The 26,847-nt window shown below is 57.3% G+C and overlaps 1 protein-coding gene across 1 annotated transcript in view; it reads left to right on the plus strand.

Annotated features, from left to right (window-relative positions):
- The first annotated feature begins 941 nt into the window (after positions 1–941).
- Positions 942–26,847, plus strand: part of CPXM2 (carboxypeptidase X, M14 family member 2) — a 47,445-nt gene continuing 21,539 nt past the window's right edge. The window contains exons 1-4 of the mRNA XM_081158161.1: positions 942–1,386; positions 8,274–8,372; positions 9,536–9,645; positions 15,151–15,290. Coding sequence (XP_081014287.1) covers positions 1,077–1,386; positions 8,274–8,372; positions 9,536–9,645; positions 15,151–15,290 — 659 coding nt within the window. The 5' untranslated portion in view covers positions 942–1,076. The remainder of the gene's footprint in view (positions 1,387–8,273; positions 8,373–9,535; positions 9,646–15,150; positions 15,291–26,847) is intronic.

Consider the following 26,847-nt stretch of genomic DNA (forward strand, 5'->3'; position numbering starts at 1 on the left):
CTAAGCTGCTGTTTTGGTTTCTAAATTTGCCGCTGCTGCACCCAGCTGGGGGGGTGGGGGTGACAGCCTGGCTGATGTCCAGGAAGAGTTAGCACCTTGCGGAGCTCCACTTACACCACTGTGTTAAACCATGAAACGCGTGGTGATTAGTTACAGCAGCAACAGAAAACCAATGTAAGAAAGAAAACTAATGCAGGGCAGTCCCCCCACTTCCCGCCTGAGGCCAGTGCCCCCAGCATCCAGCCTGAAGGGTCCTCACAACACCTTCTGCAAGGCAGTGAGCCCCTCCCCCCCGCATGGGGGCCAGGGTGGGGGTGGTGACAGCCAGGGCAGCCCCAGGACACCCCCACTTTCTCACTTTCAGCCCAGCAGAGTCACCTCTCAGATGGGAGCCGGGATCCTCCAGGGAAGCTAGGCCCTGAGCAGGTGGGCACTTTGCTCCCCTGAACCCTGGCCACCTGGGGGCCCAGGAGTTCCAGCCACAGCTCCTGACATAGGATCCGGGTCAAGGTGAGCGGCAGGCTTGTCTGCCCCGCAGGGAAGGCAGGTCTGTGTGGGTTCCCAGCCCCAATTTGCTTAAGGACCTGTGCGAGTCCTTTCTCATTGCAGGTCGGTTTCTCCAGCCAGTAAAACGAAGGGGTGGGACAAACGAGTGGCCTTGGGCGTCCTTCCAGATGGAAACAACTTTGAGTCCCTGGGGAAGCAGGCGCCCAGCCGGGAGCTCACAGGCGCTTGTTGGGGTGCCTGGCAGGGGGAGGTTTGGAGACAGTTACTGGGACGGAGATGACTCCAATACCTGCCTCCCAGGGCCGCCGCCGTGGGGTTGGCGAGGGAAAGGGAGGGAAGAAGGAAGGGCGGGGCCGGCCCCCCTGCGCCCGCCCCGCGCCTGGCGGGGCCCCTGCCCGCCCCTGGCCCGGCCCAGCCCAGCCCAGCCCAGCCCAGCGGGCCGGTCACACGCGCGGCTGGCCGGCAGCCTCCCGTGCCCCGCGCGTCGCTGCAGTGCCCGGCGTCCCTGCCCCGCGCCGTCCGCGCTCCCGGCCCCCGTGACCCTGCCCAGGGCGCGGGGCGCAGTGGGCATGGCCCGCCCGGGGGCCGCCGCTGTGGCTCAGGTCCTTATGCTCCTGGGGGTGGCCCTGGCCGGGGTTGGGGCTCAGGGCGCAGCCCTGGACGACCCTGACTACGTGCAGGAGATCTGGAGCCAGGAGCCCTACTACGCGCGCCCGGAGCCCGAGCCCGAGCCCGAGCCCTTCTCGCCGCCGCTGCCCGCGGGGGCCGGGGAAGAGGCGCGGGGGCTGCGCCCGCCCGAGCCCAGGCCGCCCAAGAAGGCGACCAAGCCCAAGAAACCTCCCAAAAAGGAGAAGCTGGCTCCGGAGACGCCCCCACCAGGTAAGGAAGTTTGCGCTGGGCCGCCGAGGGAGCGCCCGTGGCCCCGAGCCTCCCCCAGAGGGGGCTGCTGAGTTTGAGGGGACCCCTGGCTTCCCTGTGGGTGCGTCTGGGGTGAGAGAGCCCCTCCAGCCTCTGCATCGCCGCCCCCTCCTTTCTAGAGACTGTACTGTGCACCCCACTGGCCCCTTGTCGTTCCCCAGAACTTAAACCTGACAGGCACCCCCTGCGGCAGAGACAGAGCCGTGCAGTCGGGAAGCCCGGGGAGCTGGGTATCTCTTGCGCCAGGTTTGAAATTTACTGAGCGAAGGATCCTTCCTCCAGACACTCTGCCTTCTCTGCCCAGTTTTCAGTCTCCCCACAGGGCCTTTTCTTGAGAGTGAATTTCCGACTCAGGGATGCCTGGTGCTCTGGCACAGCGGCCTTCTGGGGACAGCTCAGCAGCGCCTCTACCCAGCCAGCGTCCCCTCTCCGCCGCCTCCCCATCTCCCGCTTCCTCTGGGCTCCTTGGGTCCTCTGCCCAGTTAGGGCAGGAAGGCAGAGGCTCTGCGGGGAGCCGGGGCTGCCGTGGGACCCAGGTGCCCCCATGGAGAGGGCAAGCTGAGGACAGCGCCCAAGGCCAGCAGCCTGGCAGCCTGGGTGCCCTGTCTTCCACTCCTCTCCCCACCCTGCTGGAACCCACCCTCACTTTCTGCCACCCGGTTTTGGGGAAATGACTTCCATTCCGTTCCTCACGCTCCTTGCGAAGGGGACTCCCCCTCAATCGCTCCAATGTTCTTCGCTCAGATTGCAAAGGGCTCCTGTCTTAGTATTTCAGTTCTGAGTAGCGAGCCGGCAGGTGGCCAAGTTCTCTGACCTCGGAATGAATGGCCTTCCCTGAAAGGAGACCCGGGGCTCGGGGAGCACCTGACACGGCTCCTGCGGGGAAGGAAGGAAGGAAGGAATCCCCGTTGGTGGTTCGGGTGCATTGCTCGTGGACGCCCGCAGGAGGCGGGGACACGGATGGCGATGGAGACACAGCTCCTCGCGTGGGGACCGAGCCAGCGGCCCCTCTGCGCGCCTTGGGCGGGGGCTGCCTGCGGTCGTCCAGTTTTAGGCGGCTCCGTGAATCAGGCAGTTCTGTGAGCTGTGTCACCCTGAACAGAACCGTCCAGGATTTCCAGTATCTTCTGCAGAATTATAAAAATCAGGATTTGGAGACGCCGCGGTGGCCCGGGGTGGGAAGAGACCCATACTTGAGGAGCGCCCGCTGCGAGTCCGTCCGGAGGCCTCTGTGTCACCGTCTCCTTTAGTTTTCCCGAGGCTCCGAGGGTGGGCGTGCTTGTTATTTACAAGTGAGGGCGCTGGGGCTCTGGCCGTTCAATCACCTGCTCGGTGTCGCCCGCTGGCTCAGGAGATTTGGTAGCCCTTCTGTGTTTTCCGCCGCAAGGCCTTTAAATATATGTTTGTGTGTGTGTGTGTGTATATATATATGTTTTTATTGATTTTAGAGACAGAGGAAGAGAAGGGGAGAGAGAGAAACATCCATTCAACATCGATCAGCTGCCTCCTGCACGCCCCCTGCTGGGGATTGAGGCCGAAACCCAGGCATGTGCCCCAGCCGGGAATCGAACCCGGACCTCCTAGTGCAAGGATGACGCTCAACCGCTGAGCCACACCGGCTGGGTCGCAAGGCCTTTTTTTGTTTGGTCGTCTGAATCCAATCTGCACGTGTTTATTTTATTTTACTGAAAGACACGTGTGTCCGATGCTTGTGTTCACTGAGAGGATAGCTCTGATACGCTGAGTAGGCTTGAATCTTAAAAAATATTTAGGTTTTTATTTTGAAATAATTATAGACTCACAGGAAATTGCAAAAACAGTGCAGTGGGGTCCCGTGTACCTGTCACCCAGCTTCCCCCAAAGACAATGCCTTTGAGTGCTGCAGTGCAGGGTTTCCCACCTTGGCGGAATCGACATTTGGGGCCAATTTTGTGTGTGTGGGTGTATGTGTGTGTGTTTTGGGGCGATGTCCTGTGCACTGTAAGATGTTTAGCAGCCTGTCCTTGACCTGCTAGATGTCCACCCCCGGTTGTGACAATACCCCTAGAGAACTGCCAAGTGTCGCCAGTGGGCTGAGAATCACTGCTATACACAACATCAAAACAAGAAATTGATGTGGGTTAAGTATTATTAACTGGATAACATACCTCCTGTTTTAGTTTTCATGTGTCTGTGTGTGTGAGTGGGAGTAGTTCTCTGCAACTGTATTACACACACGGATGTGTGGAGCCGCCACCTCCAGGACCCAGAGCCATGGGCCTCAGCACCATACAGTCTCTGAGGCCCTCACTGTAAAATCGGTTCGTCCCAGAACCGAAGGACTTGGACACCCAGCGGTCGCTGCGTGGGCAGCCAGTCTTAGTCTCTGAAAGGCTCCAGCAGTGGCTCAGCCTGGGCCGGCCCACACCCCTCTCCCGAGGGCTCCGCCCGCCTCCGGGATGCTGCTCCTCGCAGGGACCCCACCTCCTGCTCCTCTCTGCTCCTCGCAGTCGGCTGTTTCTGGCAGAATCCCGTCGCCCCAGCTGCCTGCGGCTGGAATGCACAGGGACCCGGAGACTGGGGTTCAGGGCCCGGGTCTTCATTAGCCCGAGGCGAAGAGTAGATAAGGGGCCACGTCTTGGGCCCGCCGGTGGGTTTGAGGCGTGCTTACCCTGCGTGTCATCTCCTCCAAGTGGGTGACCTTGTTTTGCGGGCATACTGCTTTTAGAGAATGAACCAGAACAGAGGAGTAAATCACAGTCACGTAATTCACTTACCCTTTCTTTCCCAAGCGGCCGTAAGACACTAACAAGCCAGTGAGCAAGGTTTGCTCCCCTCCCCTCCTTCGCGCCTTGGGTGGGAAACAGGCGGGTCAGGCAGCCTTTGCCGTTCGGGTTTCTACGGGCCTGTTGCTTCCTCGGGACGGGATAAGGCGCCGCCTGTCGCTAAGGCACATGCCTGCACCGCGGCCACAGCCCCGGCCCCAGTGCCCAGCGGTGGAATTCGCAGAGTGGGCCCCGAGCCACATTTGTTTGTATGTGGTGCCCAGAATCTGCGAGCTTGCATTTTGTGCCGTGTGGCGCCCAGCCCGCGGGCGCTGCAGGGAGCTGCTATCGGAGGGAGCTGAGCTGCAAACAAAGCCTCCCTGTGCGCCCGCCGGTTGCTGGAAGGAGCTTCACCCGTAAGCCTTGCCCAGCCCCCCGGGGGGGGGCTGCTTCTCTGGGCCTTCGGATGGAACTGTTTTCTCTCCGGCAAAGCTGGAGGGCGAGGGTTAGGGGAATGTGTGTGTAAATATTCCGGTGTGTGTTTTAACAGCATCACAATGCTTTCAGCACAGGTAAGCAAGGAATAAGAAATCTTTTTTTAAAAATGTTATTATTACTTTTAAGGAGAGGAAGGGGGAGGGAAGGAGAGAGAGGAACATCGATCGGCTGCCTCCTGCATGCCCCTTACTGGGGATGGAGCCCGCAGCCTGGGCATGTGCCCTGACCCGGAATCGAACCTCAATCTCCTGGTTCATGGGGCGATGCTCAACCAACGGAGCCACGCCAGCCAGGCAAGCAAGGAATCTTTATATCGTGATATTACATGCTCACTTGGAGAGTTAAATCCAAAGTGTTTTGTCCAGATAAACTCCCTACAAAATTCTGAGGGAAAGGATGGTTTATAAAAAAGATTATTTCTTGTTCATCGGCAAACAGCTCTCAAGACAGCACCTCTCTTTCCAGAATGTCCTCCAAAGTCAACTATTCCTGCTGGCAGATCCCCTGCCTGTGCCCGTGGCTCTGGAAACCAGGGCTGGCGCAGTGATGATGAAGGGGAGACACTGCCTGTTGGGGAGCTGGATTGGAGGCTGTGGTTCTTAAAAATGGTCACTGTTTCCCATGTGCCTCGGGCATCCGCGGCTGCCCGATCTCACAGTGGACGATGCCTTTGGTGCCCCACAGTGGCAGCCTGTGCCCCGGGGCCCGCTGATGTCCCCAGGGGCCAGGGAGCCTCCATCTCAGGCTTGGAGTTTCCAGCAATGGCTCTGCCTTCTGTGACCTTCTCAGATCCCTGCCACCTGGGACCCTGATAGAGACCAAGCCTTCTGCACAAAAGCTGGCCCAGAGGGGGGCAGAGGCTGACGGGGAAGACAGGTGAGGAGGGTGGGGAGAGCTTTTAATTGATTGGTTGGTTGGTTGGTTGATTGGTTGGTTGGTTGGTTGGTTGGGTGGTTGGGTGGTTGGTTGGTTGATTGGTTGGTTGGTTGATTGGCTGGTTGGTTGGTTGATTAGGTGGTTGGTTGGTTGATTGGTTGGTTGGTTGATTGGCTGGTTGGTTGGTTGATTGGCTGGTTGGTTGGTTGGTTGGTTGATTGGCTGGTTGGTTGATTGGCTGGTTGATTGGTTGGTTGGTTGGTTGGTTGATTGGTAGGCAGGTTGGTTGATCAGTTGGTTAGTTGGTTGATTTTGGTGTAGCCTGGTGAAAGACTTAGAAAATTACACTGGTATCTCCATCTCCACCCCAGACCATCCAAGTCACCGAGTAACAGAAGTGAGTGCCTCATTCAGCCACTCAGCGTCCTTTCAGGATTCACCTGATCCCCAGGGAAACCTGTTTCCAAGGGGAGCTTGACAGTCTCAGAACTGGCTGTTGTTCCCTCCCCACGTCCTGGCCCTTCTGCTAACACCCACTTTGCAGCCACCATCGTTTAGGATGCTCATGTTCACCTGCAGAGACCTCCTGGCTCTCGTGTGTGAGGTTCCCTGCAGAGGTGCATGGGCGGCAATGTTTTGAAAGCTGTCATCAGTGTCTGTCTCGATGTCCCGAGGCTGCATTTCTGGGATGCTCCTGACAACCCCTCTGCGTGGGTGACTTAACAAGAGGCAGGCCAGGAGCTTAGGGCCCTGGACTGAGCCCTTCATAAGAGGGAGTACATGCTGCTGACTGGAATTTCCTGGGGAAAATGCAAAAATGCGGCAAAGAATTTTTCAGTTTCTGGGGTTTGCTACTGTAAGCTCCTTGTAGAGAGAGGGGAAAATCGTTTCCTATAAACCAAGAAGCAGTCTATTTATCACCATAGACCAGAATAGAACATGGGGCCGCACTGGCAATTCCGTTTTGCTACTTTTAAGGAATTCAGCTTTGTCACGCAGCCCAGATGGAGATGTTGATTTAATTCTGGCTCCTGCTCTGTGCTCTATTTCCACTTCACTCTCCTCTTTCATCTGGACAGACCATATGTTGCCTTTCTTGCTCTCAGAGGGGAAGGGGCCGGGAAAGGCCGAAACTTGAAATCAGACCCTAGCTCCGCCTGGCCCTGTCAGTGCCCTGGGGTAGGTCTCTTCCCTCTCTGAGCCTCAGTGTCCCCACCTGTGAAATTATGTTCATAGTAAGTGTCATCCTGCCCTCAGCGGGTATCTGCCAAGATCGGATGTCATAATCTATGTGAGAATGCCTCGTAAATCGTGAATCACGCGCCACATGTTGGCGGTTGGTCTTCCAGCCACTGGAATGGTGCTCTGAGACGTGAATGGGCCCCTCATAATCTTCATAGCGATGAACAGACGGAGGCTGTCTTTCGCTCAGTTCCCGGAGCACCTGATGCGTGTCGTGCGTTGTTTCCTCCCTGTAACTGCCGTGGGGAAGGTACTGTGTGTCCGCACTTACTGGCGAGGGGACGGGGGTGGAGAGGTGAAGCGGGCCACTGGGGACACAGGCGCTCGGTGCAAGAGCAGCACCTGGACCAGGTCCTTAGGCCTGTGTGGCACCTGGAGCCTCGAGCAGGTAGCCAGGCCCTGCCTGTTGCCTTTGCCCCTTTGCCACATGTCAGGCCCCTGGGGAATCTAGCTCTCGGGTGTAGCACATGTGCCCCACATCTGGACCGTCCTTGGATCCCCAGAGCTGCGTGGGGATGTTTCGGTCATGGGTGTGGGTCCGGCGTGTGGGAGGAGAGGCTGAGGGTGTAGTAAGGGCCGGGCCCTGAGGATCTCCCTCCCTTGTTGTCCATGGAGGCTTCAGAGAGGTCGCCCTGGCAGAGAGAAGGCCCGTGATGAGCAGCTGACCGCTGGGGAGTGTGGGATGGAACATTCTTTACCAGAACTTCAGCTTTTTCCTGACCTATTTTGTAAAACTTTTCCCCCTTAATGTCTTATCTTTCTGTGAAATCCTACTCCACATTCACAGAAGTTGCTGCGTTGGTTTTTGCCAGATCCTCAGGAAGGCGCTTTCAGAGAGGTGACCTCTGGAGGTCACTGGCCGTGACAGTCCTACCCAGACGTGCCCCAAGTGCCCAGGTGACCTCAGGCTGATGTCGGATGCACCGGGTCAGCAGCATCTCTCCTCTGGGCCTCTCCAGATGCTCGGTTTTCTGACTCCCTTGACCTGAGGGAAACACTTAATTTTGCGACTTTTTAGCTTCTTTGGAAAATGAAAGATACTCCCAGCGGACTTCACCCAAGAATCTGATGGAGAGAAATTTGCCCTTAGCTGGGCCCAAAGTGCCCTTTGAAATTTTTGAAGATTTCAGTTTTTCTTGATAAGTATCTGTTTTTTCTTTTGGTGGCTGTAGAGCAATCTAAAATGACTTCATTAATTGGCAGAATACCAGACGCTTTTGGTATTTCAACTTGCTTTATGAAGTCCGAACTAAGTATGGTTTTCTGCAGGTCGGTCCCTCCGCTTGCTTTTGTCTGTTTGGTCATTGAGTGACTGTATCATTCACTCTTTCACTCATCTGTTCATTCATCAGAGCCGATGATCTACCAGATTCTGGAGACCGAGCAGAGGTGGGGACGGCTGCTCTGCAGAAGACGGTGGCGTTCTCACCACTGGGGACGAGTCTGCCATATGTAGAAGCAAAGGCGTTTCTCTCTCTCTCTTTTTAGGTAAAAATAGCAACAGAAAAGGCATGAGAACCAAGAGCTCCGAGAAGGCTGCCAGTGATGATCACAGCGCCTCCATGTCCCATGATGATGTCAGAGAGGGTGAGTGAGGCCCCGGGGGAGCCAGCGGGCCCTCGGAGCTACTAACGCGCTGGTGGGCACGTGGGTGACTCCTGGTGACGACCAGTGACTGTGGGCCACAGTGCGATGCCCATTTTATAATGTGCTACAATGCTGAGAACCCCGGCAGGGACGGATTATTTAACCGTGCGTGTGTGCACATGTGTGCGCACACGCGTGTTGGAAACGGGGTGCGGAAGGAGCCCGAGCGCCCTGTCTTCACCTGCCTCCTTGGGAACGGAGCCTGGGCCTGGGCAACAGGCCTGCTCAGCACCCAGTGTGCTGCCTTTAAGGGAAACACAGAGTCGTCTTTGACGACTGTCCCTCTCTCGCCTCCAAATTATGGCTCCTGTCCCATGGCGAGCGAGTGTCTTCCTGGGTGTTCTGTTCACACCTTTCTCCGGCTCTCCTCCCCCACAGGCCTCGGGATGAGAGTCTGTTTCCTCTTAGAGACGACAAAACCTTGATCTGCTGATGAAGGGCTTTGCCTGTTTTCGTCCGAGGCGCAGGGGGCTGTTCTGAGGGGCACTGGGGCTGCCGCTGGAACAGGTTGGCCCAGAGCTGGGTCTTGGCTGAGTTCCTGCCAGGGCGGCTGCCAGAGCCTGACTGGGGACTCGGGAAACAGGAGGGACCAAGTGCTGGGGACTAATTCCCACCGAACCCAAGCTGTGCTTCACAGCCCTTCTCAAAGTTCCCGTTCTGCCAGGAGCGGAAGACGATATTGTTGTATTTGCAGTGCTTTGCACGTTGCCATGCGGGATACGAAGGGCAGGGCGGCCGAGGCCAGGGCGGTGCGCCTGGTTACTCTGCGGAGCTCAGCCTCTGGGCTGCTCTGACGCTTCTCACCAGTAACACTCTGGCTGAGTCACACCATGGAGGGATCTTGACTGAAACAGCCTCAGACAGTAGCTGGGCAGGAGCAGGGAGAAGGGAGGTCAGAGCAGAAACACCCAGGGTGGAAACTGGCAAAATGTAGACAGTTATCGACAGTGTTTGTCGGGAAACGCCAGGCATGCCGGGGTCTGGGGCTGCGACGATGATGGGAGTTCGGGGGGGATGGAAAAGCTGTTGGCCAGATTTAGAAAACCAGAGACCCGCTTCCCTGCACATCTGTGCTGATCTGTAACAAGCTTTGACCTTTCCAGGTTGCCCGCCTCTTGGTCTGGAAACCTTGAAAATCACTGACTTCCAGCTCCATGCATCCACCGTGAAGCGCTACGGCCTGGGGGCGCATCGCGGGCGCCTCAACATCCAGGTACCAGCGCCGGGGACGGTTCCAATCGCACGGCCGCTTGCTCTGGTCACGGCCACGCGAGGGCTCACTGGGGGGGTCGGGCTCCACGCGTGGCGTTTAACGTGCGTTGGCCCCTGGTCTCATAGCAGGAAAGTGCTGCAGGCCCTCAGCTTACCGTCTTCAGCAAGGATGGAGACGGGCTTGTGCTGGTCGTCCCTGCAGGGGTTTAGTGTTTCCCCAGTGGTGTGTCATCTGCCCAAATGCCCTCGGACAGAACCTCCACAACAGCTTGTGGTGTGAAACTGCAGCTTGCCTGCTGCGTCCGGGCCAGCTCCCCGGGCCTGGCTCCCTGCCCTGTGGGTTACTCGGTGTTAGCCACAGAAGCGGGCTGCCTGCGGCCGTGGGAGGGGCTTCAATCCACAGCCCTGCGGGGAGATGATGACTGGGGGGCCTGCTGTGGCTCCGGCCTCCAGAATCAGCACCCACGGAGCGTGACTCCGCGGAGCGGGTGCTCCAGAGCATGTCTTCCCATAGGCATGCTGGAAATGCAGCTAAAAACAGCCGCATCTTGCCTCACATACTCAGGTTTGGCAGGCGTGCCGATGAACGGATTTTGTGTTCAAGAAGCACCAAGGTGTCAGGATTAGGCACGAGTTTAAATGCCGTGGGGCAGGGTGTGAGCCAGTTCGTGGGCCCTTCGCTGGCCCCGCTCTGTGGCACATACGTGGTCCACCTGGAACTTGGGGCCTGAAGGCTTCATGCACCCTGGTCCTGCTAACAGGCTGAGTGGCCTTGGGCACAATGCCCACCCTCTCTGAGGCTGGTCTTCACCAGTGAGGTCCCTCCAGCTCTGGTACCTTCAAGGATCAAAGGCGTAAGGGGAGAGTTGTCCCTGGCAGTTCTCAGACACTATGTCCGTTCCCCCACCTGACCTTTGCGAAGTGCCCGTTGTCGCCAGGACCTGTGCCAGGCTCCACAGCAGGGATGAAAGCCCCAGGTTGCGCCCCTTCTCTCAGATGCCTGCCCCCCACCCTGTGGCAGAGGGGGGTGGGCGTCTGCTCGGGCGGTTATCGGTGCTGCACTTCCTTACACCCCCTTCACCTTGGCTTTTTTTAAAGGTCAAATCCTAGCTTGATGGCCATATTAAAGTTTTTAAAAATCAATTTCACATGTCTCCTTAACTGTGCTAGTATTTTGGGGGATTGGTTTTTCTAAGCTGATTGCAGAGCAGCGTGGAGTTTGAAGCCCATTTTCCGGTGAACTTGGCTTTTGGAGCGCAAGAGTTTGCAGACAGTGAGCTTCTGCGGAATCGCGTTTGCCACCTTATAGCGGAACCGCCCGTCTCTTTGTCTCAGTCCGTTTGGGCTGCTGTGTCGGGACGCCGTAGGCCGGGTGACGTCTACACAGTTTATTCCGCGCAGTCCGGAGGCTGGCGTCCAAGATCGAGGCACCGGCAGGCGTGGTGCGGCGAGGGCCTGCCGGCTGGTTCGAAGGCCCGTCTTCTCCCTGTGGCAGGAAAGGCTGAGGGAGCCCACCCGTCGCCCGCCCGTCTGATGTGGCCCGAGGCACCTGATGCCCCGTCTTGCCCGTGTGTGGAGACCGCGTGCATCCCGGCAGGAAGCGCGGGGCGGCATCGTTTCCTCAGACACCACCCATGCCCACCCCCTCCTGCCTCTCGCTGGGGTCATTTGCACCCAGAGTCTTCTCACCCCGAAGCCTGTCCGTCCCTCAGGCCACCCCGGGTCCCTGGGTGGCCGGCCTCCCTGTTTCTGGCGGCGCGAACCCCGCTGTAACTCAGCAAGTCCCAGGTGGGGACTCCGTGTGCGAGGCGCTGCGGAGGCAAAATTAATCACCGTGGCTGTCGTTTCCAAACCACGGGATGTCCTGCCTATTCCGACAAAGAGATTTCGTTCTGCATCTGGCCTCCAGGAGCCGTCTGGGAGACAGGGTTTACGTGCCAGAATGCCGGAATCTGGGATATTTGGGTTTTTATGGGAATCGCAGGACCACATATTTTAAATCACAGCTCTCCTGGAAATTCAAAATGAGCGTTACCGTAATGACGGTCTCACGGCCTGTATCCTCGGGAAGTGGAACTGAGCCCAGGACGGGGAACTGGGGGACAAGGGGAGCCCAGCGCAGCCAGGCGCCCGGCCTGCGGGCCCCAGCTCACTAGGGACTCGGCACTCGGGTTCGGAGGTGGATCGATCCCGCCTGCTATGTGAATCTTCCTCTGCTATTTTATTGAATTTCATTAAGCTAATATTTCATTTCATCTTCATATACTCAGAGAGAAGCTGTTTTAGAGAGAAGGAAATTGAGGGCAAAGGCTAAATGTCCTGCCCTAACCCACAGCTCGTTGGTGCGGAGCTGAGATTCGGGTTCAGGGTTGTGGCTGTGGGTGCACCTGGCTCCTTCCTCTGCACCTCGGGCCCCAGGAGAAGGTCAGCGCGCCTGTGGCTTCCGGTCTCCCCCAGTGTCCACCTGGTGACTCATCTCCCTGACCTCTGGCCTGAGTGGCCCCTGGTACCACGGGACCCACCTCCTGGCAGGGCCCAGAGAAGCCTGAGGGGTGTCGCAGGCACACCCACCGAGCCTGTGTCCATTACGCTTATATATATATTTAAAATGTGTTTTTATTTTAGAGAGAGGAAGGGAGAGGGAGCGAGAGAGAAACATCAATGATGAGAGAGCCATTGCCCGCTGCCTCCTGCAGGCCCCCCGCTGGGGACCGAGCCCGGAGCCCGGGCCTGGGCCCTGACCGGGAACCGCACCGCGACCTCCTGGGTCATAGGTCGGTGCTCAGCCGCTGAGCCACGCGGGCCAGGCTGCAGTTTGGTTTTTTTAGAGAAAAATTTAGGTCTCCTGTGGCGTAGGGACATGGGAATCTTTTTGTTTGTTTTTAATATATGCATTTTGAACTAGTTCCCCGAGTTCAGTGCTTCCTCACCGTCACCTTCCGAGGCTGAAGGCTCGTGCAGAGCGTCGGGTCGGGGGGCTGGCTCGCTCGCCGGGGCGCCTCTCGCCAGGCGGCACTTCCTCCTCTTGCTGTTGCTCAGGACGCTCCCTCTGATGTCTGTCCTCACTATTTGAATTTGGGGGTGACACGTGTCTACTAGCTTCGTGGGAGATCAAGGGTGCTGTTTCTTTATCTCGTTTCCTTCGTTTGGGGGGAATTTTTGAAAGAAGAACCCAGAAAAAACAACATACTTACTGCGTCATCGTGAAACAGAAGAAGCCCACTTGACTGGTCTTAAGTGGAGAGCTTCGGGCTGTCTCTTTGCTATGGATTTAACAATCCCCACATTTCTCTGGAGGGAAACTCAGTCTGTTAGCGGCATTGGTGGCTTTTTTAGGGTCTAGTAATGACGCCTGTCACCTCATTGCCTCGAGAGAGTTGCATTAATTCTCGATTTATTTTTTTATTCCACTCTTTACCATTCTGCGTGGTAAAGAGTTCAAGACTAGCTTATACTTTAAGGAAGTAAACCGTTCATTTCAACAACTTGATTGGAATTTCTCCAAACTGTAGGGAGCGTTTCTCTGCGTTATTAACAGAAGGGGGGATGCGCCCGTCTCCTGGTGTCTGAGGTATGGAACCAGCGCCCTTTGCGCAGTTGGTGTGAATCGGGGACACCTTGCTGCCGGCACCCCCCCTCACCGAGCTCCCCCGGGTGCTTGCTTTATAACTGACTTTGCAGAGGTGGCTGTCATTTCCCTGTGAGTCAGCCTCAGGAAGGACTCTCCGGTCCCTGACATCTTGCTGCATTTAATTGACTGTCGAGTGAGTTCAGCAAGAGCTGAGATCGGCAGCGGAAGCAAAATATCCAGGTTGGCAAAACCAGGATCCTGGCAGTTAATTCCAGATCAGGGTCAGCAGGCTGGTCGGATGCCAGGAGGATGGCTCCTCGCAGCTCCCATGGGTGCAGAGGGGTGAGCCTCCCGGGCTGTGCGGCAGCCCTGGTCGTGTCCGCTCAGCCCCCGGCCGGGCATCTCAGCCTCGGCACGATTGGCATCGGGGCTGGGCAGTTCCCTTTGGAGGGGCTGCGCTGCACAGTGCAGAATGTTTACCACTTTCCCCGGCCAACGGCACCACCTCCCTCAGGTGTGACAGCCCAGACCCACTCCCGACGTTGCCGCGTGTCCCGAGGGGCAACGTGGCCTCCTGTTGAAATGTCACACCATTCGTCTTCTCACTTTTCCGAGTTTGTGACTCTATTCTAGGTATTTGAAGTTGTAGAAAATGTGTCAGTAATGGACCCGAATAGTATTGTAATTCCCTAGAATTTTATAAAATGTGAAATAATTGCTAAAGCACCCAGATTTCCATGACTTGCCAAATCATCATAGTTTTAAATATACTGTTAACTGACTTTTATTGAGCACTTTTTTTTGGGGGGGGGGGCTTATGCTATGTGCTGGGCTCTGTTCTAAAGCACTGTCAGCACCCTAAGGGAGAAATTTATTGCCCCCACTTTCACGGATGGGGAAACCGAGGCACAGAGCATTTAGGCAAATCACCTGAGTTTATTCAGCGTGTAAGCGGCAGAGTGGGATTCACACCCAAGCCGGGGACTTTGGAGCACGAGATCTTAACCAGCACTGGGCAGTGGGTGATCTTAGATGCCAGGAGCCAGGGGCACGCGGCTCGGGTAGGTGTCAGTCCATCTGCCTGTTCTAAGCTGTCGGTCTCTCTCTGGGAGGATGGCTGCCCCCCCCATGAAGAAAGGGGGTGTTCATGTCACCGTAGCCTTCGGGACGGGGTGGCGGCCTCCCGCCGCCTGGCAGCTTTGGGGAGCGAGAGGCCTCGCTTAGCGGAGCTGCCATCACGTTACCGAAATGCAGAGAAGCGCGCGAGGAGCCGGTCACGCACGCCTGCAAAGGTCGGCCTTTTGGGGATGGTTCTCGAAGGCAGCGCCTTTGGCACTTCCCTGTACATTCAAGTCAAAGGGACCTCGGGCAGCAATCGTAGTCGACAGTCAACGCATCGGTGACTGAAGTGCTAGTGAAGAAATACTCACTAGATGAGCCTGCCTTCAATACCCAGCTCAGACGTCGCCCCGTCGATTTCCTGAGGCTCCCGTCCTGGTCTCCCCAAGTCAGCAGGGCTCTGCCCTTAGCGCCCTCACTCCAGTTCGCTCCTGCTCCTGTGTTAACACGGACCCCGTCCTGTTCTAACCCTGACTTTCTTCCCGCCCGGACGGCGAGCTCTGGGCGGGAGCAAGGCCTCCTGTGTCCCCAGCCCTCGGCAGGCCCTGTGCGGGAGGCAGCCGTGTCCGTTGGGTGAAGGAGCCATAGGGGAAATCGCTAAATTTCACCTTCCGCACCCGGCCGGAGGAGGGCCCGGCCCCCTGAAGCAGCTCGAAGTTTTAATAGTAATCAGCTCCCTTTCCTGGCTCAGAGTTCGGGGCACAGCGTGATTTTTTAACCCCCTTTCTCAGTCTCTTCCCGCCCCCCTTTGAAAAGATTTACGTCCGAGTTCACGGGTCCGGGGCCTCTGTGCAGAACACGTGTGTTTCCTTCCAGGCAGGTATCGGCGAGAACGACTTCTACGACGGGGCGTGGTGCGCGGGCAGGAACGACCTCCACCAGTGGATCGAGGTGGACGCCAGACGCCTGACCCGCTTCACGGCCGTCATCACGCAGGGGAGGAACTCGCTCTGGCTGTGAGTGCGGCGCCTGTGCTGGCGTGGGCCCCGTGCCCGCTCGGAGGTCCCGGGGCTCAGACGGAGACGGAGAGGGGCCTGGCGGTGGGCAGGGAGGCACCTGGCAGTGGGCGGAGAGGGGCCTGGCGGTGGGCAGGGAGGCACCTGGCAGTGGGCGGAGAGGGGCCTGGCGGTGGGCAGGGAGGCACCTGGCAGTGGGCGGAGAGGGGCCTGGCAGTGGGCAGGGAGGCTTTGGGCAACAGAAAGGAAGAACATTGGGAAGTGGGCAGGAGCTGGGCGTGCCGCAGACTCGAGTGCCCCTGGGAAGGTGCCTCTCTTAGAAGGGCCGCCGCCCCCTTACAGGAGCAGGGAGAAGGGTCCGCTGGCAGGTTAGGCTGCATGGACAAGGTGCAGTCAGAACGGCGCGGCTTGGGCAGGTGGGGGCCGCCTTGGATCCACGGTGGGTTGTGGGTGCCCAGCCGGTGGCCTGAGCACAGCCTGGGGTAAGGACTCAGGAGAGCAGTGAGCCACAGGTGACAGGCCCCAGGGGGAGAGGGTGTGAATCTCCCAGATCCTGGGAGGAAGACTGGAGGCCGAGGCCGGCTCCCGAGTAAAGGACGGCTGGAGAGGTTGCAGAAGTGAGGGGTGGACACGGGAGGCCCAAGAATGAGGCGGACGCCCGTTTCTCAGGCCCCGCTGTGGTCAGGGCGGGTCAGAGACGGGGGACCTGATAGTAACCCCCTTAAAAGGGGCTGCAGCCCCTGAAAACTCTCCACGGCGTGGTCCCTCCGCGCCGTGGGATCGCACTCAGCGGTCAAAAAGGAAGGGGATTCCGACTCCCGCGGCCACGGGGGGACCCTTGAGGACATCACACCACGTGCAATAAGCTAGATCAGAAGGACAAACACTGTCCGATTCCGCTCAGGCGGGGCCCCTGGAGGAGTCAGATTCCTAGAGCAGGACGCAGAGCGGCGCAGCGGGGCCGGGGCCGGGCGGGGGGGGGGGGGGCGGGAGGCGGCGTTTACAGGGTGCGGACTCGCCCGCGGGGAGACGAGAAGTCCCAGAGCTGCGGGGAGGGGATGGATGTTCTTAACACCGCTGAATTCTACACTTAAAATCAGTTGAAATCATAAATTTTATGCTATGTATACTTTATTATAATAAGTATAAAAATAAAAGTGCAAACAACCCCCCACCCCCCAAATACCCTCTCCACCGGAACCCAGGGTTGGAGACGGACCCCGTTTTTGCCACCGCATCACGGGCGCAGTTACATTCATTTTAACTGAACCCCCCACGTTTCCACGCTGTTCCTCAGACTCCGTAACGACCGTTTTTAACAGCCTGTCACTCACAGGTCACTTTGCAAGAACGCGTTTCCACCCCTTTCCTCCCGAGTTACCTCGGCGCACATGCCCCGCGCGGGGATTCGTGCTTCCTGACAGCGCTCGCTCATATATTGTCCTGTTTCTGTGCCACGTTCCGTCCGCTTTGCTTTTCGGGAGCACTCACACCTGCGTTTATACCCCAATTTTCCCCGCGGCGTGTGTTTCTCTCTCATTGGTGGCTCATTACCGTGACAATTGTTTTCACTGTTCAGGTTCCAAAAGGCAAGTTTTTTGGGGAGAGAAAAAAAAAAAAAAGTTGCATTGGGAAGGAAAATGGAAACTTGGGAAGAAAGCCTGGCTCGAGGTTGTCCCGGGAGCCGGAGTGGGGCTCGCGCCTCAGCGCCGGGCATCGGCCTGTCTGCCGGCGGCCGCGTTATTATTGGATTCGAGAGAAAACCGCCCCCGTTCCGCGCTTTCCGTTGCAGCCAGAAGCTCCAGAGGGTTGGGCTGAAGGGGAAACTGCAGCAAACAGTGTCCGTCCCGGGCTCGGCCGGGGCAGGACCATCCGGGAGGGGAGGCAAGGGAGAGAATTGCCTTTAAGAGGCAGTTTATTTTTTTTAACGTCTGAACGTATTTCAAGTCCAATTATTCTTCAAAGGCGGTGGCAGGGAAGCCGGGCGGTTTCAGTTTGTCTTGGCTCCCGGAACAGGACTGTCCGCGCTAAGGGCTGAGTAGTAAATGGGACAAGGGGACATCTGGGTGCCTGCGCCCGTTTCCCTGGAGGCATCGGGCGCTGTTCCGGCCGGACCGGAACACCTGTCGACAAGGGCGGTCGTCGCGTCCCAATAGCACAGAGGACGGTCGGTGTCCCTCTGTCCCTCGCGCTGTTCCCAGAGCAGGCACCGGGCGCCTGTGGTGCCGTCTTTCCTGTTCCCACCTGCTGGTTTCTGCGTCTCTCCCGCGTCCGAGCACCTCGGGGACGGAGCTGTGCCTTGGTCCCACGTCCCTGACACCGTGCCAAGCACCAGGCGCAGTCAGAGGTTCGATCCACGATTCCCTAGTGAACGGTCAAGGCTGGGAATCAGCAGATCGACAGAGGTCCGCTCGCACCGGAGGGTAACGCGTTAATGAAAATAACCGCACGTTTTCCATTTTAATGGTTCGGTAAACAGAACGATTGCCATCGTCTCTCGAGCCTGCAAACGTGTCCTTCGAGCGAGTGGCAGCTTGGCTGATGGGTGCGCAGGGCGAGGCTGGGGAAGGTGGACCGGTCGGCCGGATGTTTAAAAAACAGTTGGCTGCTTGGAGTGAATGGAGCGGAGGTTCTGCCTGGAGCCTAACTGGCCGCTAACCCGGCCCCGGCCCGGAGAAGACGGCTCTCGACGGCTTCTGTTCGCCGGTGGACGTCTCAGCAGAGACCCCCACAGTCGGCTTCCCCTGCGAGGACTCTGATGGCGAAGGGAGGGGACGGACCCAGAAGGAGACCAGGCCACAGACGCCTGTCTCCCTGCTGCTTTCTGGAAGACGGCCGTGTTTGCGGGAGGGGACGGCGCCGACGGGGCAGGTCCCTGAGGGGCACGGGCGGCCGTGGGACACGGGGCTCGCTGTGGAAGGAGGGGGGCGGCCTGGCCCCCTGAGATGCTAAAGGTGGGGGGCTAATTCTGGGGGCTTTTCCGAGCCTTCACATTGGGGGTGCTGTTATATTCCTGGTGAAGCAGGAGGTGGGTCCTCTGCGGACAGTGAGCAGGGCAGGTTCAGGGGCTGGAAACAGAGAAAAGACCCGGACCCTCTGCCCAGGTGCAGGGGGGCTCAGCCGGAAGTGAGGCATCGAACGGCAGGGGCCCCCTCGGCACTGTGGCTCGGGGTCCACTAGGGGGCGGGAGAGCTGCTGGCAGCGCCGCTGGGGGGTCCAGGGCCCGGGGGAGTCGGAGCCAGAGGGCTGGTTCCCTGGGAGCGGGGGTCAGGGTCAAGGAGCCCCCGGGGAGACGAGGCTTCCGAAGTGATGGCGGTGCGGGGTCAGGAGGCAGTGGGGGGCAGAGAGGAGCAGTCGTCTGGGAATCTTGAGGCTGCCGGGCTGACCGCTCAGAGCTGCCCCTGTTGGAAGAATCCCCAGGACACGCTGACCCTGGCTCGGGAGGCGAGGAGGCAGCCGAAGGGACGGCGGGGTCTGGGTGAGAAGGGAACGGAGGAGGGAAGAGGCCGCCAAGGAAAGGGGCAGCTGGGCCGCTGGTCCAGAGACCGGGGCTGGAGGTGGAACCTCCCCAACGCCTCTGGGCGGGAGCTCGGCCCGGTGGCTGGACGGCTGGACGGCTGGACGTCCGGGTCCCCAGTGAGAAGAGCTCCCCGGGGGCCTCTCTTTCTCTTCAGCGTCCTCTGGTTTCCACTCCCGGGGTCGGGACGGCTCCCGGCCCGTCTCATTCCCCCTGGGTCTGGGCCCCAAGCAGAGCAGGCCTGGTGGGGGCGGAGGGACGGGCACTGGGCGGGTGCCAGGAGCCCCGAGGTCGCCAGGCAGCCCCCGGAGCACAGCGCAGGGGAGGCAGCCGCTGGTCCATAAATCACCCGCTGCGGCCCCGGGAGGGAGCGTGTGTTTCAGGCTGTGTCCCGCCGAGTCTCCCGTTACTGACAAAATGAAATGTTGGCACCTGTGGGGGCTGGAGAGACAGAAGTTTCCAAACTCCCTCCAAGCCTCTCTGAAAGCTGTCAGTTTGGAACTGCAGGTTTGGCACGAAACGGGGAAGTTTTAATGAAAACATCTCCAAGTTCAGGGAGACGGCCAGCATGCAGTCATTTCTCCATTTTATGTCGCCTTTCAACCACGCAGAGGGGGTTGTCTGAAATTAAAGAAGGCTCTCGCTTCCGGCCACAGGGCTCGCCTTGGGTTTCTGGGCGCCCGCGACTAAGGAACTGGCTCTCGGACGGCAAATTCTCTGGAAGGGAAAAGGCCCCAGAACCTCTTCCTGGGGATGGAGCTTCCTGCTACATTCGGGGGTCCTTGTGCCCTGGTTTGACTCCCCAGGGAGGTGGTTCTGGATACACCCACCTTTTTCCCCACCTGTTTTTTGGGGACACAGCCACCTTTCTCCCCACCCTTGCAGGGGCCCCTCCCTGGCTTAGCTTCCACAACGCTCCCCCTCCTTGACCCACAGGGTCCCGTGTGGACTGGCTCCCTGGGCCTGTCTGACCTCATTCCCGTTGTCCTCCTGGCCCCGAGCCTCCTCTTTATACAGCAGATAAGCAAGCGGGCTCCTGCCCCAGGCCCTTTGCACCTGCCACCCTCTCTGCCTCAAGGCTCCACCCTCCCTGCATTCAGAGGCTTTCTTCTGAAACCCACTCCCCGTCCTCACTGGGCTTTGAGAACCTATTTACTCATTGGTACTTGTACTGATGTGACCCTCAGGGGGCAGGCAGGGCCTGGGTCTTGTTCTGCACGGGGTCCCAGTGCTAGGTGACTGCCCAGCACAGGGGAGCTCTCCAGCCCCATCTCTCCTGACTCCCTCCTCCCCAGGGCCGGACCACAGCCCCACCAGCCCAGGGTCTGCCGGGCAGAGGGGGCTCTTTAGTGCACAACCCACTGAGAGGAAAGTGCCACGCACTTCCTTTGGGGACACAGCTCTATTGCTCTGGTGGCCTCCTTCCCAGGTATCCAGGTCCTCACCTGGTGCGAGGGAGCAGACAGCGAAGATACCCGAGTGAGACCGGATCCCAGACCTCCCTAGTTGCGTGGTCTGGGGTGTGTTTCTGGGCCTTTCTGGGCCTCAGTTTCTTCATCTGTAAAATGGAGATAGTAGTACCTGCTGCATAGGGTTGTTGTGGGGGTTAAATGAGCTAATACAACCTCAGGCAGTTAAGAGCGTCCTTGGCACGTGTGTGGTGGGCGCCTTGAAAAGTCTGCCACTGCCACCGTTTTCTTAGGACTCCTTTCGTTTTGTGGGGTCCTGCTCGTGTGCCAGCCCCCCGCTGCCCCTCTCTCCTCTCTCCAGGCAGCCCTCTTGGTGTGTCCTCTCTCTGAGGCCCTTGCTCCCTCCGTGTGGCCTTAGAGTCTGCAACTGGGAGGCCTGGGTAGGTGAGTGATCAGCTGACCTTAAAATGTAGAGGTGCCCCTGGACTCTCGTGAGGGCCCAGCGTCGTCACACAGCCCTTAGAAGTAGAAGAAGAGGCAGGAGAGAGAACCAGAGAGGTGGCCACGTGGCCCGTGTCCACAGCTGCTGGATTCGAGGACATAGGGAGGGGCCACGGCGGGGATGGGGGCCCCTAGAAGCTGGAAAATGCAGGAAACAGATTCTTCTCTAGACTCCCAGGAGGAACACAGCCCCCCAACACCTCGATTTCAGGGCCTCTGACCTCCAGGCTGTAAGATAACAGGTGTGCGCTGTTTAGGCCGCTGGGTGTGCAGAACTTCACAGCAGCAGCTCTAGAGAACTAGCAGCACCCGTGAGGGCACGTCTCCCGGGGCCCACAGAGTCCTCGGTGGCCCGGCCGCCCCAGCCCTTTGCTCTGACGCTCGGTTAGCTTCCTCCAGGCTCAACACAGCCGGACGGAGCAGGGTCCAGAACCGGGCCGTCCTCTGTCCGCTCTGTAGGATTCCCGGGAGCCCCTTTGGCCCTTTTTCCCTCGTCGCTTTCAGATGTGGAGGATTTCAAATACCTGCTTTTTCCTTTCCATCCTTTGCAGTGGAGATTTTTAACTGGGCACCGCCCCACCCTACCAAGATTTATTGGACTTGGCCCCCAAAGTGGCATTTCCCCTGTCTTTCCCTGGTAGACTTTTCTCCTGGAGGTAACGGAAAATAGATAATATTTCTAAGTTTATGACATTCCCTCCTATGGTCTGCGTTCTCAAGAAGCCATGGTAACCGGTCTAAAGTGCAAGAGGCAGTAAATCCACGGCTGGTGTTCGGTGTCCAGCTGTGGCTGTGCCGAGGGCGTGGCTGTGCCGAGGACGTGGCAGGAGGGTTTACCCCTGAGACTGTGGTTCCCGCGGGGGGGGGGGGAGGCAGAGAGACAAGACTGAGGACACACGTTCTCGAGTGTTGTGGTTCCCACGCTTATTGTAGACAAGACACAAAACTTTGTGTTCCTGTTGTTTCTAGAAGCTACTAAATGTGAGACTAGGCCTCGGGAGCAGCGCTTTCGCCCCGAGTTCTCCTTCGCCCACAGCCAGGACCTGAGTGCGCCAAGTAAGCCCTGTCGAGGAGGTGACAGGACCGGGACGCTGCCAGCTTCCTCCCAGTTCCAGCAGAAAACTGGCCTGAAAACTAGGAGGGATTGTGGACTCTTCTCTGGCTGAAAAGGGGTGTAGCAGTGGGTTCCCTGCTCGTATGAGGACGGCGACACCCAGCGCTCCTCACAGCCGCGGTCGTGCGGTTTTCACGGCGCATTTGGCCGGCTGACGTCTCATCGGCCCTGTCAGGTGGTATTTTCTGAAGCTGGTGGTGGCTGCCCGGGACGGTCTGGGGGAGCCTCTCTCTTGGGAGGCGGAGGGAGGGACGAATCTGACCGGCGAGACCAGTGGCTGTGAACCTCCAGTGTGGTGGACCCCCAGTGCCCCCCGGGTCTTACCTGTGTCCATCAGAATTAGTTCTTTGACGGTGATTTCAGCTACTCATGCCCCCCCTCCCCCAATTATTCCCTTTCTTGTCACTTTGCTTAGAGTACCTTCTGCTGTACAAAATTTTTCAATTTTTATATGGTTAACAATTCGTCTTTTAAGGTTTATGTCACACTTAGAAAGGCCCCGCCTCTTCTTAAGATTGAAGAGATTTTCCCCATATTTTCCTCTAGAACTATGATTTCAGTGTTTACATAGAAATCTTGGAAGCTTGTGGGGTGGATTCTGGTGTATGGTGCATGGAATAGGTCACTCTTTTTACCCTCCAGTGGCCACCAAGACGTCCCAACGTTACTTATGATATGATCCATATTTTGCCCACCTGCTATGGTACGAATGCCTGTGTCCTTCCAAAATCCGTACGCTGGATCCTAACCCCGATGTCATGGTATTTGGGGCTGGAACCTTTGGGAGGCGGTTGGGTCGTGAGGGTGGAGTCTTCCTGATGGGATTAGTGCCCTTATGAAGGGGCCCCTCAGAGCTCCGTCCCCCTCCACCCTGTGAGGGCCCAGTGAGGAGTCTGCAGCCCGGAAAAGGGCTCTGCCCGGCCACACTGGACGCTGGCCTCAGGCCTCCAGCCCCCAGGACTGTGGGAGTAAATTTCCGTTGTTTCTCCGCTGCCGAGTCTGTGGTGGTTGGTTACAGCATCCGAGGGGACTCACGGGCCCTCGACACGATTCTCTGCATCCCTGCCTGTCGCGGGGGGGCTCCTGGGCCGGCTGCTCCGTCCGTCGCTCTGTGCTCGCGAGCCGGAGCCCCGCTGCTGTTACAGCCTGTCTGTCGGCCGCCTCCTACGGGCCTAGCTCCTCCTCAGGAACCTTTTCCGAGCTTTCCTGGATATTCCTGCCATTTTCTTTTTCCATAGGAACTTTGCAATAAGTCCAAATTTTTTTCCGAAAACGTGTTTCAGATGACCCGTTGCAGGGGACTGGCTCGCCCCGAGTGGTTGACCACAGAGGGCAGGCGGGGGAGGCCGACGTGAAGTCCGGCCGGTGGGGCCTCCACGCTCCGAAGTCCGTTCTGAGTCGCGGTCAGGGCACCGCGTGGGCCCAGAACATGAATGTGTCCTCATTGTGTCTCACCCTGAAGCTTCTGGTCTTGCTGGAATTTCTGGCAGAAATTCCCGTCTCGGCAGAAATCTCCAAATCACATTTGGTCGTTTTTACTCGCGAGTAAAGGAAACGCTCGGGTAGGAAAAGGCTCGACGGCTCTGGGTGCTTGGCCGGATCCCTTCCGGCAGGACGGCAGCCAGGCGAGTGCCCAAGTCCCCGATGCCCGGGGCCTTCAGCGCTGGGAGATGTCACGTTTCCTTACGGAACAGTCGTGATGAAAATGGGACCGCGGGCTGAGTTCGTGAGTCCTACGCACATTGTACGCGGTAACTTTGTTCCCTACGTCGTCCCTGGAGGTCAGGGGTCAGCCGGTCACTGCACGGGCCAGAGGTGGCGGGGTTTGGGCGCGGCAGAGGGAGTCCGTCGGCCCCCAGGAGGCCACCCAGCCCCGGGAATTGTCCGCAGCTGCCCTGCCCGCTCCCCTGAAGTCCAGCCAGGCCTGAGGACCCACAGGTCCCCTGCGTGGGCTGTGCTCGCCCGATGCCACCTTTCACGCCTTGTAGGGAGCACCTACGTGCTCTGCTCCCTTCAGTCCAGGTCGGTGGAGTAGCTGAGCCCATGGTTTTCCTGAGCATTTTTAAAAGTTAAAAACCTTTGCAAAGTTTCATAGAATCCGTTATTTTTCTTCTTTTTAAGCAACCTTGTGGTCTCCAGTGTTTGCCTAACGCCCATCTGAAAAGCAACCTGAGCGCGGCCGCGGGCAGCCAGCTGGCGAGGCGCCGGGCACAAGGCGGGCGGCAGGAAGTGAGAAAGCAAAGCGCTTTCCAGCTTCGCTCCAACGAGTTCCGCCGACTCTCTCTCCAGAGCAACAGTGAAATGTGGTCTTAAGAGAAAAAGGGGAAAGAAACCCTGCTTTCAAATCCTGCTTTAAATTTATAACCGAGGTATAAATTGGCCTCAAATCTTGCATGTGTTGCAAGAAAATGACCCTGAATTGGGTTGAAAAATTAAGGACATGCCAGAGCAGCGAAGCAGAAACGAGAAAGAGAGGAAGGTGGGGTTTATTTTTTAAAATGAGCAGATCGTGTGTAGTTTTGAAAGTCAAATAGCACTTCTTACAATTAAGGATGGTTGCGCCCGTCCTGCACCCCTCGGTCCCCAGACGTGGGTCCCACGGCAGTTACCACAAACCCGTCAGCAATTTCTTCTACTTTATTTTTCTTAATCCCTGTATTTCTGAACAAAATACTTTGAGTACTGTTTCTTGATTCTTGTTAATTAGTTGCTATCTGTTGACTTCCAACTATAAAGGTGAGAATTTAAATCCCAAAGGAGTTATAGTATCCATTTTAGGTAAACAGTATTTACTTTTTGCATCACAGTTATTGTTGAGCCATGATTTATAGTTGCATCTCATGGTATACTATAATTTTGTTATTTTATTTTATTATTCCCCCCCAGGGATATGTTTAATGATTTTGAGAGAGAGAGAAAGAGAGAGAGAAATATCAATCAGTTGCCTCCCATACATGCCCCGACCGGGGTTCGAACCCACAACCTAGGTATGTGCCCTGACTGGGAATTGAACCCGCAACCCTGTGGTGTCCAGGACGACACTCCAACCAGCCGAGCCACCTGGCCAGGGCTACTATAATTTATTTCCTTTCCTGTGCAACTTTTTGGCCCTTACTGGAGGTAATAATCTCTTCTTTTTAATGGTTTGCTTGGTTTTCTCAGTGCCTCCCACTAATTCTGTTCCCTAATTTCCTGCAATGAGTGGGAAGCTTAGGGCTTGGCCAGAAAACCACAGCCACAGAAGCCAGCCGCTCTGCCCTCCCCGACACACCAGCCTCTCTCCCAGAGCGGACTTTAGAGTTCAGATAAACACTGAGGACATTCCTTCCCATCTGACACGTCAGCGTTGGCCTTCACGGTCCACTTACCGCAGCTGCATCTCCTGGTGTTTCTCAAAACACGTAGCTCCTTCCCATGGTGTCGGGAGCTGCGTGCCAGGGGAGGTGCACCTTGGGCTTTGTCCATCGTGAGCCCAGCTGGCAGGAGCACGTAGATCATCGGACTGGCCACTGGAGACTCCTGGAAACCCTTCCGAGTCCAGCCCAAGGCCTGCTGTGCTCTTCCGGCGCCCGCTCCCCCACCCGAGTCTGTCCACGGCACCGCGGGATGCCAGCTGGCCCTGGCGGTGCGTCCAAACGGACTTGACTGGCGAGAGACCTCACGTACAGCGGTGGTTCTGGGGTGATTTTGCCGCCCACAGGGGATACCTATCAATGTCCAAAGATATTTCTGTTGTTACGACGGGGGGGGGGGGCTTAGGAAGGGGCGTCTAGTGGGTAGAGGCCAGGATGCCACTAAACAGCCTGAAATGCCCAGGACAGACTCGCACAGCAAAGAGCTATTCAGCCCCAAATGCCAACAGGGCTGAGGTCAGGAAACTCCACTCTAAGCAACTCGAAACAAGATGGCAATTCTCCATTTGCTTTGTGCAAAACTATTGTGAGGATGGGCTAAATGTCACCGGCAATTTACTAGAGAGGAGGGGAAAGCAAGACAGAGTTTTCAGGGGCTTAGGGCATTTAAGGACCCCAGATGTTGTGACTGACCTGGGGATACGGAAAGTCTGTACCCAGAGGCTGTGGAAAGAGGAGTAATAGCGAAGACGGCAGGAGGGGGCCGGAGCACCCAGGCGGGGAGACAGAGCCGCGAGCCCCGCGTGCCTCCGGCCACCAGCTGGCAGCCACGGCCCTAAGGACGCCGGGGCTAGTTCTCCCGAGCGGAAGAACCTGTGTGGGGGGCATTTTGTAAACTGAAGCGCCGTGTGAATTATTATTAGAAATGTTAGTATAGTTCTTTGGAAGAAAGAAAAAGTTGTGTGTATAAAAGAAATGAGAAGGGCGGAGATTTTGTTTTTCTTAAAATGTATTGAGATGAACGAGGCATCGTCACACTCAGCCCTTCCCAGGAAATGAGCACAGCACCTGGTCGGGGGCCTACTGCACAGCGTTCAGAGAAATGGTTCATCTTTTGCGTGTAGCGTCTGATGGAATCAAAAGAGTGGCTGTAACAGCCCTGGCTGGTGTGGCTCGGTTGGTTGAGCGTCGCACCCAAGGGTCCCCGGTTCAGTTCCCAGTCAGGGCACAGACCCAGGTTGTGGGCTCGGTCCCGGTCCTGGTGCGTGGTCGGGGTGCGTGTGGGAGGTGACCGATCGATGTTTCTCTCTCTCCCTCTCCCTTTCTCTCTAATATCAAGAAAAATATATTTTAAAAATATTTTCTGAGTAGTAATCCATTGGTTAACTAAATGTGCTCAAAATATATTCTCCCAGCTTAAGGTTTTAAGTTTTACCTTTCATATTTAAGTAGTTGATCCGTTCAGGAATGAGTTTTGGGAAAGCTGTGCGATATAGGGTCCAGTTTCAGTTTCTTTTTATATTACTGTCCAGCCTTGAAACCATTTATGTAATAGTTCATTTATTTCCCATTGATATGAAGACATCTCTATTGAGTTCATGGATGTATGTGCCTGGGTCTGTTTCCGGGCTCTCAATTTTGTTTCAGTTATAAATTTGTCTAT

This window comes from Miniopterus schreibersii (assembly GCF_964146895.1).
Source record: "Miniopterus schreibersii genome assembly, chromosome: 14".
Classification (NCBI taxonomy): Eukaryota; Metazoa; Chordata; class Mammalia; order Chiroptera; family Miniopteridae; genus Miniopterus; species Miniopterus schreibersii.